We start from the raw sequence: 12,500 nt of genomic DNA, 5'->3' as shown, positions 1-12,500 counted from the left end.
ATGAGCAGTAATGTAAGGAAAGCCTGGAACTTCAGGCTTAAACAACGTCTTTCCTTTCCTACTTAGAGTAGATGAGGGTTAATGTAGTAGAACGAGGTTAACTTTGGGTAGATAAGGGTTAACGAAGTAGAAAGAGGTTAATTTGTGGTAGATAAAGGTCAAGTTATGGTTAAAGTGGTTAACTCAGGGTAGATGAGGGTTAACGTGGTTAACTTAGGGTAGAAGGGTAGATGGTCAACGAAGTCTAAAGTGTCCAATTTAAGGTAGATGAGGGTTAATGTTGTAGAACGAGGTTAACTCAGGGTACATTAGGATTAACATGATGAACTAAGAGTAGATAGGGGTAAACGTGGTTAACTTAGGGTAGATGAGGGTTTACGGGGTAGAACAAGGTTAATTTAGGGTAGATGAAGGTCAACAAGGCGTAAAGTAACCAACTTAGTGTGGATGAGGATTTACGTGGTAGAACGAGGGTAACGTAGATGTAGGGTAGATAAGGGGTTTACGTGGTAGAACGAGGGTAACTTAGGGTAAATGAGGGTTAACATGGTAGAATGAGGTTAACTTAGGGTAGATGAGGGTGAACATGGTAGAACGAGGTTAACTTAAGGTAGATCAAGGTTAATGTGGTAAAGTAAAAGGGTAAAGTCACTGCTAACGAGCCAGAAGGCCCACCAGGCCGGCGCTTATCTCTGGTTTCCGTAACATGAAGCGACTAGGAGTATTTCTACTCCCCCCTGGATGGGATGCTAGTCCATCGCAGGGTTACCCCCAAGCATTACGCCGGTACCCATTTATACACCTGGGTGGAGAGAGAGAGGCTCTGTGAGAGTAAAGTGTCTTGCCCAAGAACACAACACAATGTCCCTGGCCAGGCCCGAACCCAGACCACTCGATCCGGAGTCAAGTGCACTAACCATGAGGCCACCGCGCCACCGCGCCTCTTAGACTGCGTACGCACTAGGCCGAATCATGTTTAAATTGATCACGTTTGAAACATGTTTGACTAAAACAAGCGTTCATACCTGATGACTGAACCCACGAAACTAGATCAAAACATACTTACAATAACCAACATCGAAACCACCTCGCGAAGTAGTTTCGATCGTGGTTTTTGTAAACAACTTCAAGATGCCGGCCAGTGGCGTTTCTTTGGTCACCAACGAGTGCCAAAAATCGCGTGTTTGCCGAAACCGAAAGATACGGTAGCGTTGATTCCGTAGATAATTTTTCCTTGACAAACAAAAAGCAGCTCTTCGGTTACGAAGTAACCCACAACATAAACAAAGCTCCGACCAACAGTTCTGCCATCTTTAATTTATTATTACCTTTACATGGGGTACCTATTTATTCAGGTTGATACTGCATACCAAGTGAATTGCCGGCTCAAATATTGACAAGACTTCCAGAGGGAACAATTTTTTTGAGAACAAGTTTGGGAAAAACTTGTTTCTTTTAAAGCTGTTCAAATTGAACTTAATTCCTTCAAGTGTGAATGCAATCTTTAATAGTAGAACGAGGTTAATTTAGGGTCACGAGGGTTAACGTGGTAGAACAAGGGTAACTAAGAGTAGATGAGGGTTAACGTGGTAGAACGTGGTTAACTTAGGGTTGATGAGGGTTAACATGGTAGAACGTGGTTAACTTAAGCCAATGATACACGGTTCAACATTTGTTGATCAACAAATGCTGCCGCTCTTGTTCAACAAATGTTAAACAGTGTGCCGTGTCATTTTTGAATGTTGAAATATGCCATTCAACACGTTGAATGTTGTTGAACGATGTTGAACGAAAATAGAGACCAGCTCTATTTCATTCATCACGTTTGTGCAACATTGTTCAACATTTGTTGAGCAACAAATCTTGCAAGATGTTGAACCGTGTATCATGGGTAGATGAGGGTTAACGTGGTAGAACGAGGTTCAGTTGGGGTAGATGAGGATTAACGTGATTCATTTAGGGTAGATAGGGGTTAACCTGGTTAACTTAGGGTAGATGAGGATTTACATGGTAGAACAAGGTTAGGTAAACGCATTGACTCACAGGGGTTCCCCATTGATGAGTAAAATCGTCTGGCGTTAGACAGAGTAAAATACTAAGTCTGGCCGTTTTCGTCCAGTTTGGACGTGACAGGGTTAAGGGGGACAAGTTTTTCAGTGAGTGATTAATTAACCCATTGACTCCCAGGGGTTTCCCATTGACGAGTAAAATCGTCTGGCGTTAGACAGAGTAAAATACTATGAGGGTTAACGTTGTTAAGTTAGGTTAACTTAGGGCTAACGTGGTCTAAAAGGACACTTGGTGTGTTATATGTCATGTTTAAAGTTGTAATGTATGGGATGTCTTATGGGCCTAACGTGAACGCTTTGCCCGGAAATGGTGTGTTTTCTTTAATGTTCAGGAAAATAGGTGTTTCAAAATAGTCAATCTCTTTGGATGTTATGTTTGTAAGGATGGTATTAAAGCAGCTACTTCATCACTAATATCAGGCATTTCTTCATTTTTGTGCAGAAAATACGGTAATATGCAGAGGATTTTGTGGGAGGCACGGTGGCCTCATAGTTAGAGTGCTCGACTTCGGATCGAGTGGTCCGGGTTCGGGCCCTGGCCGGGGACATTGTGTTGTGTTCTTGGGCAAGACACTTTACTCTCACGGTGCCTCTCTCCATCCAGGTGTATAAATGGGTACCGGCGAAATGCTGGGGGTAACCCTGCGATGGACAAGCATCCCATCCAGAGGGGAGTATAAATACTCCTAGTTGCTTCATGCTAAGGAAACCGGAGATAAGCGCCGGCCTGATGGGCCACTCGGCTCGTAAGCAGTGACTTTTATGCAGAGGATTTTAGGGAATAGACGAGTTCACGCTGTTGAGTGCATCATGGGTAATCAGGGCAAAACGATGAGAACTATTCATAATACGCAATTTTGGGTTTTTTTATTTTCCAGAACAGAAGATAAGCGCTCAAAGGTGCGGTAGAATAAATTTGGAGAGAATGGCTATTGCAGAAATTATTTTATTAAAAAGAGTTTCTGCCATACATTTCCCGTAATTGCAAAGGCACAAAATTACAGAGAATGTATGGAAACTAAAAAAGAAATATTTAGGAATTCCAAAGAACAGATACCAACCCTAGTTCATCTCAGTTGTGAACATGAACTTATTTGTTTTGTTTATGAAGGTGAAAGTTTATAAAGTAGAGTCATTAACAGTATATGTTCCTTTGAATTTCCCGCCATGTTGCCCTGATTACCCGTGATGCAATCAAGAGTGTGAACTCATATGACTATTATGCAGATCAGCATCGCCGCATCCTGTCAGATGCCCTGCTTAATTATAAATGATATTTTAAGTTGTGTCGTCAGAGAACTGTTACTAACAGTTTTGGTTTTCTTCATAGACCCACCAGAGGGAATCCAGTTACGTGTTAGTGAAGAAGAAGTCTGCAATGGAACAACCATCTCTTTCAATTGCTCAGCTGAAACTGGGAATCCCATGAGCCTAAATTATCAGCTTTATGAGAATAACACCATGATAGATGTAATCAGCAGTACTGGAGTTTGGAACAAAACAAGTTGGACAGTTGGAGGAGTATTTTTCTATGAGTGCGTGGTGAACAACTCTGTTGGGACAGCTATGAGTTTAAATGTGTCAGTTAATGTCAATGGTAAGCAAAGATCCTTTGGAATTAGTGAAAAGATGATGAAATACATGAAAACTGATCAATAATAATTAATATGCATTATTATCCTACTGCACTAAGCAGCGTTCAAATCATGCTCTAATAGAGTACAAATATCCTGACGTGATACTGTATGGTTATTTTGTACTGTTAAAAAACCAATGAAACGCATGCATTATGGAAGACCTGTTGCATACCACTTCTTTATTTCCTTCACTTCTCCCGCCTTATTATTATAAGAAATACGAATAAAATATAAAAGGAGTTGGATAATGAATACCTCATTAGACAGTAGACGTTTTAGTGTGTAGTATTGCTGTAAGTGCCATGTAAAATGTTTGTACCTAGTAAAACTGTGAAAAAACTTAGGTTTCTCTGTTTAAGCAGAAAAATTCTAGGTGTCCACATTTTCAAAAACCAAACCTGATTATCTCTGGAGAATGCATGGGTCTACCCCCTACTTTCATTTCACATTCCAATAAACCCAAACTACATGTAAGATATACTGGTACTTTCCTGCGTGATAGCCATACTCTGGGGAAAATTTCTTCTTCTTTGGTGGCACTGTCTTTAAAAAAAAATTAAATTTAAAGGATTGCCCGCACCTAGTACCATTGTAGGTAAAGGACTAACTTGGAAAGTTAACTTCCTTGTACATTGGCAGTATTAAACTTGGAATGGTTAATGTACATGTACAGTGTAAGTTTAATTATATTGTAATTCCCTGTACCTACATTGTCAATCGTTTCTTTTGGTGAGCTTACTTGCCTTTGAAGGCCTCTTGAAGGGCATTAAGGTTTTGTTCACTAAATCTTGTTGAGTACTTACGTCCATTATTGGACATCCCTTGATCGCTTTTTCAATTTTTGTCTGTCGTCTGTCTTGGTGGCAGTCGATTGCACAGAACAAAAACAATAAAATTTAATGCTTGCTTGGTTCTTCATGGTAATTTTTTGAACAATTGACTATTTTCCCATTTCCATAATGCAAGACGTTTTTTTTTTTTTTTGCGGGGGGGGGGGGGGGGGGCGGGGATGGGTTAACATATTAAGAACAATACAAGTTAACCCATTGACACCTAGGGTTTCCCCGTTGACGAGTAAAATCATCTGGCATTAGACGGAGTAAAATACTAAGCATGGCTGGTTTAGGCCGGTTTAGGTGTGAAAGGGTTTTAATTACTCTTGGGGCAGGACTGTATCATGCTTCAGTTAACTGGAAATCCATGGATTGTTTTGATGCAAAGAACTCCTCACAGTTTTTTAAATGGTGCAAATTTATGTTCTGCCAACGAAATTCTAGAACTCGGAGCAAATAACTTGCCATGACCATTTTAATTGTTGGCCATAGGCCATTTCTGTTACCTGTCCTTCACTTCTTTATTTCCTTCATTTCTCCCGCCTTATTATTGTAAGAAATACCTATAAAATTTAAAAGCAGTTGGCAAATAAATAACTCATTAGAGAGGAGACGTTATAGTGTGTAGTAGTGCTGTAAGTGCCATGTAAAATATTTGTACCAAGTAAAACTGTGAAAAAACTTAGGTTTCTCTGTTTAAGCCGAAAAATACTAGGTGTCCACTTTTTCAAAAAAAAACAAACCTGACTATCTCCGGAGAATGCGTGGGTCTACCCTCTATTTTTCATTTCACGTTCCAATAACCCAAATTAAGATATACTTTCTTACGGGATAGTCATACCCTGGGTGGTGGCACTGTCTTTAAAGAAAATTAAATTTAAGGGATTGCCCGCACCTAGTACTACTGTAGGTAAAGGTCTAACTTGGAAAGTTAACTTCCTTGTACAGTGGTAGTAATTTGGAATGTCACATGTACAGTGTATAGTTGTAAGTTATATTGTAATTCCCAGTACTTGCATTGTCAATTGTTTCTTGCGGTGAGCTTACTTGCCTTTGAAGGCTTTTTTTTTGTGTTTCTTCATGGATTTTTTTTAACAATTCATTATATTCCCATTTCCATAAAGCGGTACGTTTTGAGGTTCTTTATATAAAAACAATACAAGTTAACCCATTGACTCCTGGGGTTTCCCCATTGACAAGTAAAATTGTCTGGCGTTAGACAGAGTAAAATACTAAGTCTTGCCAGCTTAGGTGTCAAAAGGATAATAAATTACTCTTGGGACAGGACTTTTTCATGCTTCAGTGAACTGGATATCCATGGATTGTTTTAGTGCAAAGAACGCCCCACAGTTTTTCAAATATTTCAAATATAATTATGTTCATGAAATTCTTGAACTCTGAACAAATAACCATTTAAATTGCTCGCCACAGGCCGTTTCTGTTATCTTCCCTTCTGTAAAGATAAGGGACTGGACCTCCCAGGAGCTCTGTCTTGGGACTGCTCAACAACAAGATCACATGGTTTCAACTGCTCATTTGGCAGATTCCTGATGGAGTTTGAGAGATTGAAACAAAATTTTTGAATGTTTAAACCTTTTACTCCTGTAAGTGACCCTAACACTTACATGTTTTACTCTGTCTAACGCTAGATGATTTTACTTGTCAATTATCAGGAACACCTCGGGAGTTAAACGGTTAACAAGAGCTATGTCCCAATTAACCCTTTCATTCCTGTAAGTGACACTGACACTTATACAAGTAACACGTAGACTGATTTTACTCTGTCTAACGCCAGACAATTATTTTACTCATCAGTGGGGAACCTCTTGGAGGTGAAAGGGTTAAGTTATTTGCTCAAAATTTCAGAATTGTTTTTTATTCAATCTCAGGCTAAAACATGAGTAGTCTCAGTCTGCAATCTGCTCGGACTTCGTTCCAGTACATGAACTCATAGTCTGACATGCTGTGAAGACATCAGTTTTAATTAGTTTCTAAATTTAATAAGCTCTTGGTTTGACATTTTTGTCAAAAGCCCCTTGGCTCATAATACGATGTATGCACTATGTTTGCATTTCTATTAAATGCATACTCTTGTCTCATTACTGAGAAGTACATGTACTAAGTTTACAGTAAATTAACATGATGAATCATCATGATGGTGATGCACAATGTATACACCATGATTCTTCGACTTCTACTTGAATTACTGTGACATTGAAACAATCACCTTATGTTAAATTAGAGGACATTGAAAGTGGATGATTTTTGGTTGTTCTTTCAGTGTCTTCATTCATTATGCCAATTTCCAATGAGGTAATCACCGAAGGAGGAACTCTTAATTTGTCATGTCGAGCAACTGGTATCCCCCGACCAACTGTGTTTTGGGTGAAGACTAGTAATGGAGAGCGCACAGATGGAACTGAGTTAGTTATCAGAAATATTAGTAGGAGTGAAGCTGGAGAATACAGATGTGAAGCAACGAATCCATGTGGAAATGCTTCGGAGTCTGCAACAATTGACGTACAGTGTAAGTCATTTGTGTCCATAAAAAAAGTGACCATAGCGAACATAATAAGTACATTGTACAGTAGGAATGTACTTAGTTAGCAATAGACATTAAAAGCCACAAGTCTAACTCTGATAGAAATTTTGCCCGTGGGATTCATTTTACTTAAATTTTTTTTGTTTGATTTCTTTATTTTTAAGTTGTTGTACTGCAATAATCCAAAGTAAACATTCAGTAGATATTAAAGCTGATAAGTAACTACAAGGATAGCACTGACCAAAATATTATGACCAAAAAAGTAACATTAACTTTGAGGATTCTTTTACACTTACAGTAATTTTACTCAAGTTGCAGAAACGTCAGTCAATTGTTGTCCTAAACATTCTCTCGCAGGACTATACTTATCCAGACGATTGTACTTCACCTAATTATGATATTTTTAGAGGTAAGTTGTTATACATCTGGTCAGAGAATTACTCTAACATTTTTGGTCTTCATCATAGACCTACCAGAGGGAATCCAGTTACATGTGAGTGAAGTAGAAGTCTGTAATGGAACAACCATCTCTTTCATTTGCTCAGCTGAAACTGCGAACCCCATGAAACTAAATTATCAGCTTCATGAGAATAACACCATGATAGGTGCAATCAGCAGTACTGGAGTTTGGAACAGAACAAGTTGGACAGTTGGAGGAGTATTTTTCTATGAGTGCGTGGTGAACAACTCTGTTGGGACAGCTATGAGTTTAAATGTGTCAGTTAATGTCAAAGGTAAGCAAAGGTCCTTTGGAATTAGTGAAAGATGATGAAATTCATGAAAACTGATCAATAATAATTATGCATTATTATCCTACTGCACTAAGTAGCGTTCAAATCATGCTCTAATAGAGTACAAATATCCTGACGTGATACTGTATGGTTGTTTTGTACTGTTAAAAAACCAATGAAACGCATGCATTATGGAAGACCTGTTGCATACCAGTTCTTTATTTCCTTCACTTCTCCCGCCTTATTATTATAAGAAATACGTATAAAATATAAAAGCAGTTGGATAATGGATAACTCATTAACCAATGTGGCCCAGGTTCGATTCCCTGACCCGACGCCATAAGTTGGGTTGAGTTTGTGTTGGTTCTCTTCTCTGCTTCAAGGGTTTTTCTCCGGGTTCTCCGGTTTTCCCCCCTCAGCAAAAACCAACATACAGCTGATTCCAGCTGGCTGTAAGCTGTGCTCCAAGGTCACACATGGACCGTATAGCGGCTGCCAGAGGCGCCAACGTATGCTTTCGGTTCGACCTTGTTTAGCTACGTCGTTTCTGTACTTTGCGACGGCGATTAGCCGCGACAGTTATTATTATTATTATTTCATTAGACAGTGCACGTTTTAGTGTGTAGTATTGCTGTAAGTGCCATGTAAAATGTTTGTACCTAGTAAAACTGTGAAAAAACTAAGGTTTCTCCGTTTAAGCAGAAAAATTCTAGGTGTCCACATTTTCAAAAACCAAACCTGATTATCTCTGGAGAATGTATGGGTCTACCCCCTACTTTTATTTCACGTTCCAATAAACCCAAACTAAGATATACTTTCCTGCGGGATAGCCATACTCTGGGGAAAAATTTCTTCTTATTTGGTGGCACTGTCTTTAAAGAAAATTAAATTTAAAGGATTGCCCGCACCTAGTACCACTGTAGGTAGAGGTCTATTTTCCTTGTACATTGGTAGTATTAAACTTGGAATGGTTAATATACATGTACAGTGTAAGTTTAATTATATTGTAATTCCCTGTACTTGCATTGTCAATCGTTTCTTTTGGTGAGCTTACTTGCCTTTGAAGGCCTTTTGAAGGGCATTAAGGTTTTGTTCACTAAATCTTGTTGAGTACTTACGTCCATTATTGGACATCCCTTGATCGCTTTTTCAATTTTTGTCTGTCTTGGTGGCAGGCGATTGCACAGAACAAAAACAATAAATGCTTGCTTGGTTCTTCATGGTAATTTTTTGAACAATTGACTATTTTCCCATTTCCATAATGCAAGACGTTTTTTTTTTGGGGGGGGGGGGGATGGGTTTACATATTAAGAACAATACAAGTTAACCCATTGACTCCTAGGGTTTCCCCATTGACGAGTAAAATCATCTGGCATTAGACGGAGTTAAATACTAAGCATATCTGGTTTAGGCCGGTTTAGGCGTGAAAGGGTTAATTACTCTTGGGGCAGGACTGTATCATGCTTCAGTTAACTGGATATCCATGGATTGTTTTGATGCAAAGAACCCCCCACAGTTTTTTAAATGGTGCAAATTGATGTTCTGCCAACGAAATTCTAGAACTCGGAGCAAATAACTTGTCATGACCATTTTAATTGTTCGCCATAGGCCGTTTCTGTTATCTGTCCTTCAGTAAAGATGAGGGACCAGACCTCCCAGGAGCTCTCTCGGGACTGGCCAACAACAAGGTCAAGTGATTGCAACTGATCATTTGGTAGATTCCTGATGGGGTTTTGAGCGATTAAAACAAAATTTTTGAATGTTTAAACCTTTCACTCCTGTAAGTGACACTGACACTAATAGATTTTACTCTGTCTAAAGCCAGATGATTTATTTTACTCGTCAATGAGGAACACGTCGGGAGTGAAAGGGTTAACAACAGCTATGTCCCCATTAACTGTTTCACTCCTGTAAGTGACACTGACACCAGACGATTTTGCTCTGTCTAACGCCAGACAATTTTATTCGTCAATGGGGAACCCCTCGGGATTGAAAAGGGTTTAACTTATAAAAGTAATTTGCTCAAAATTTCAGAATTGTTTTTTTATTCAATCTCAGGCTAAAACATGAGCAGTCTCTGCGATCTGCTCAGACTTCATTCCTGTAAATGTACACATAGTCTGTAATGCTGTTAAGACATCAGTTTTAGTTTCTTAATTTAATAAGCTTTAAGGTTTGACATTTTTGTCACAAGCCCTTTGGTTTTTTTATGTAGTATGTTTGCATGTGATGCTCTTGTCTCATTACTGAGAAGGACTAAGTTTACAGTACATGTAAATTAACCTGATGATAATGGTGATGCACTTGTATACAACATGACTCTTTCACTTCTTCCTGAATTACTTTGACATTGAAACAATCACCTAATGTTAACTTAGAGGACATTGAAAATGGATGATTTTTGGTTGTTCTGTCAGTGTCTTCATTCATTATGCCAATTTCCAATGAGGTAATCACCGAAGGAGGAACTCTGAATTTGTCATGTCCAGCAACTGGTATCCCCCGACCAACTGTGTTTTGGGTGAAGACTAGTAATGGAGAGCGCACTGATGGAACTGAGTTAGTTATCAGAAATATTAGTAGGAGTGAAGCTGGAGAATACAGATGTGAAGCAACGAATCCATGTGGAAATGCTTCGGAGTCTGCAACAATTGACGTACAGTTTAAGTCATTTGTGTCTATAAAAAAAGTGACCATAGCAAACATGATAAGTACATTGTACAGTAGGAAAGTACTTAGTTAGCAATAGACATTAAAAGTCACAAGTCTAACTCTGATCATCCTCGAAGACCCAGGGGAAGTCTAGACGTGACGTGAATGGCGTTAAGTTTTCAAGGAAGGTAAAAAGAGGCCCTGGGAACGTACCTTTAATGGACGAGTTCCAGAGTGAATTAAATTCTAATTTTCTGCCAAGCAGATTGCAACTTTTTTTTTTGCACGGCAAATCATCTTGACACATTCATCCTAAATGCAAAAATATAATTATGTGTATCGCCTCGCTGTTAAATACATTTTTGCAGTGATGAACCTACAAGTGCTTTTGTGAATTGTTGCCGTCTATGTGGCTTTAAGTTCGATGAAACAAAAAAAACATTACTGCCGATTTCCTAAAAAACAGTGTGTAGCCAAACAATAGCCGGTGATGGAAGACCCCAAGCCATTTGTGATACCGGTACTTGCACGTATCGAGTACAACGCGCTTCGAAAAAAATGGTTAAGAACGTGCGATTCCAGCAGCCTTGAGACAGGTGTATTTCAGCCTGAATTGATTAACATTAATAATAGCCCAATTTCGATACAGGAAAATTCAGTCCAAAACAAAAGGCATCATCTCGAGACTCTGAGGAATAAACTCTTACAAATCCTTATATTTATTCCCCAGAGTTTCGAGATGATGGCTTTTGTTGAGGACTGAATTTTAATATATCGAAATTAATTTTGTTTATTATAAAAGAAAAACAGTGATTCAAGCAGCCAAACCTTATTTGTCAGTGTGCTCCAACTACAAGAAATAAAACATGTATGTATGTACACAGAGAAGGAATAATTATACATGGAAAGAACGCTAAAAGGCAGTGTGCACACATGAACATTGTATATGTGTTTCAAAACTGAAATAAATTTATTTTCAATACTATCAAACAAAATAGATGGCTCGAGTTAAGCTTTTGTTTATCATCATTTTTTTAAATAATAGATAGGGCTAAAAATGGCGTGACTCTAACATCACAAAAATCATACAAAATGTGAGGACATTATTGTCACGCAAATCCAACAATAACCTTTGATGCAAATCATAGCATTAGTTGCGAGTTCTAATGGTGACCCTCTCGTTGGTAATAGTAATTATAATTATTGAACAGTACTAAACAGGTTAATCACAACCACCATAGGCATAACTTATCACAACAGCAAACTACATCTGCAACTTGGAGGAACAGTTTTAAGAAAAATGAAAGGGAGATAAAAGCATTCAATTCCACAAGAAACTTAGCGCCATATATCCTACTTTACCATTTTTGCATCAAAATATTAAAGGGAACCTCCACTTCAACAAAACATAAACTTTAAATGATAAGAAATAACCTTAACAGTCAAATCAGTCAATTTTTTTTTTCAAAAAAAGCATTTGTATCTGAAATAAGTAAGTTTTAGAGTCGCCTTTTTTTGTTTTCAAATTTCGCGAGCGCCGCCACCTTGAATAATTGTGACGTGTTACAGTTGCTCTATTGTTATTAGACAAAAGCTCTTTGTGTCAGAACAATAAAGCAATCGTCACACGTCACAGTTATTCAAGATGGTGGCGCACACGAAATTTGAAAGTGAAAAAAACTGATTTTAAAATTCGGTTCTCCTGATATAAACATCTTTCTTTAAACAAATTTCGAACAAATTTGTTTCGAAACATTATTTCCTTCAGTTTAAACTTATTCTGAGGTAAGAGTGGAGGTTTCGTTTAATACACTTGCCAATAAACACTTAAGGATGTTCGCGCCCATTGCTATTGCGCATCCTTACAGCGCACGCATATTCACATGCACGTCATGCAGTAAGGGCGCGCGCTAAATACTAAAATGAACAATGATAGGGCAGATAGCCATTGCTATAGCTTTGCTTGGATTTAGCGATCTTGGATGTTCGATGACCCTACTTTTCTTTTCAGAAACAGATTTTATTTACAAGTATCT

At 38.4% G+C, this 12,500-nt stretch overlaps 1 protein-coding gene across 1 annotated transcript in view; it reads left to right on the top strand.

Moving 5' to 3' along the window:
- LOC137983203 (B-cell receptor CD22-like) overlaps nt 1–12,500 on the top strand; it is a 63,027-nt gene that overhangs the window by 22,080 nt on the left and 28,447 nt on the right. The window contains exons 4-6 of the mRNA XM_068830390.1: nt 3,400–3,666; nt 6,821–7,066; nt 7,549–7,815. Coding sequence (XP_068686491.1) covers nt 3,400–3,666; nt 6,821–7,066; nt 7,549–7,815 — 780 coding nt within the window. The remainder of the gene's footprint in view (nt 1–3,399; nt 3,667–6,820; nt 7,067–7,548; nt 7,816–12,500) is intronic.

This window comes from Montipora foliosa, chromosome 13 (genome assembly GCF_036669935.1).
Source record: "Montipora foliosa isolate CH-2021 chromosome 13, ASM3666993v2, whole genome shotgun sequence".
Classification (NCBI taxonomy): domain Eukaryota; kingdom Metazoa; phylum Cnidaria; class Anthozoa; order Scleractinia; family Acroporidae; genus Montipora; species Montipora foliosa.
Note: the sequence above shows the minus strand (reverse complement) of the source record. Positions and strands in the feature narration are given on the sequence as shown.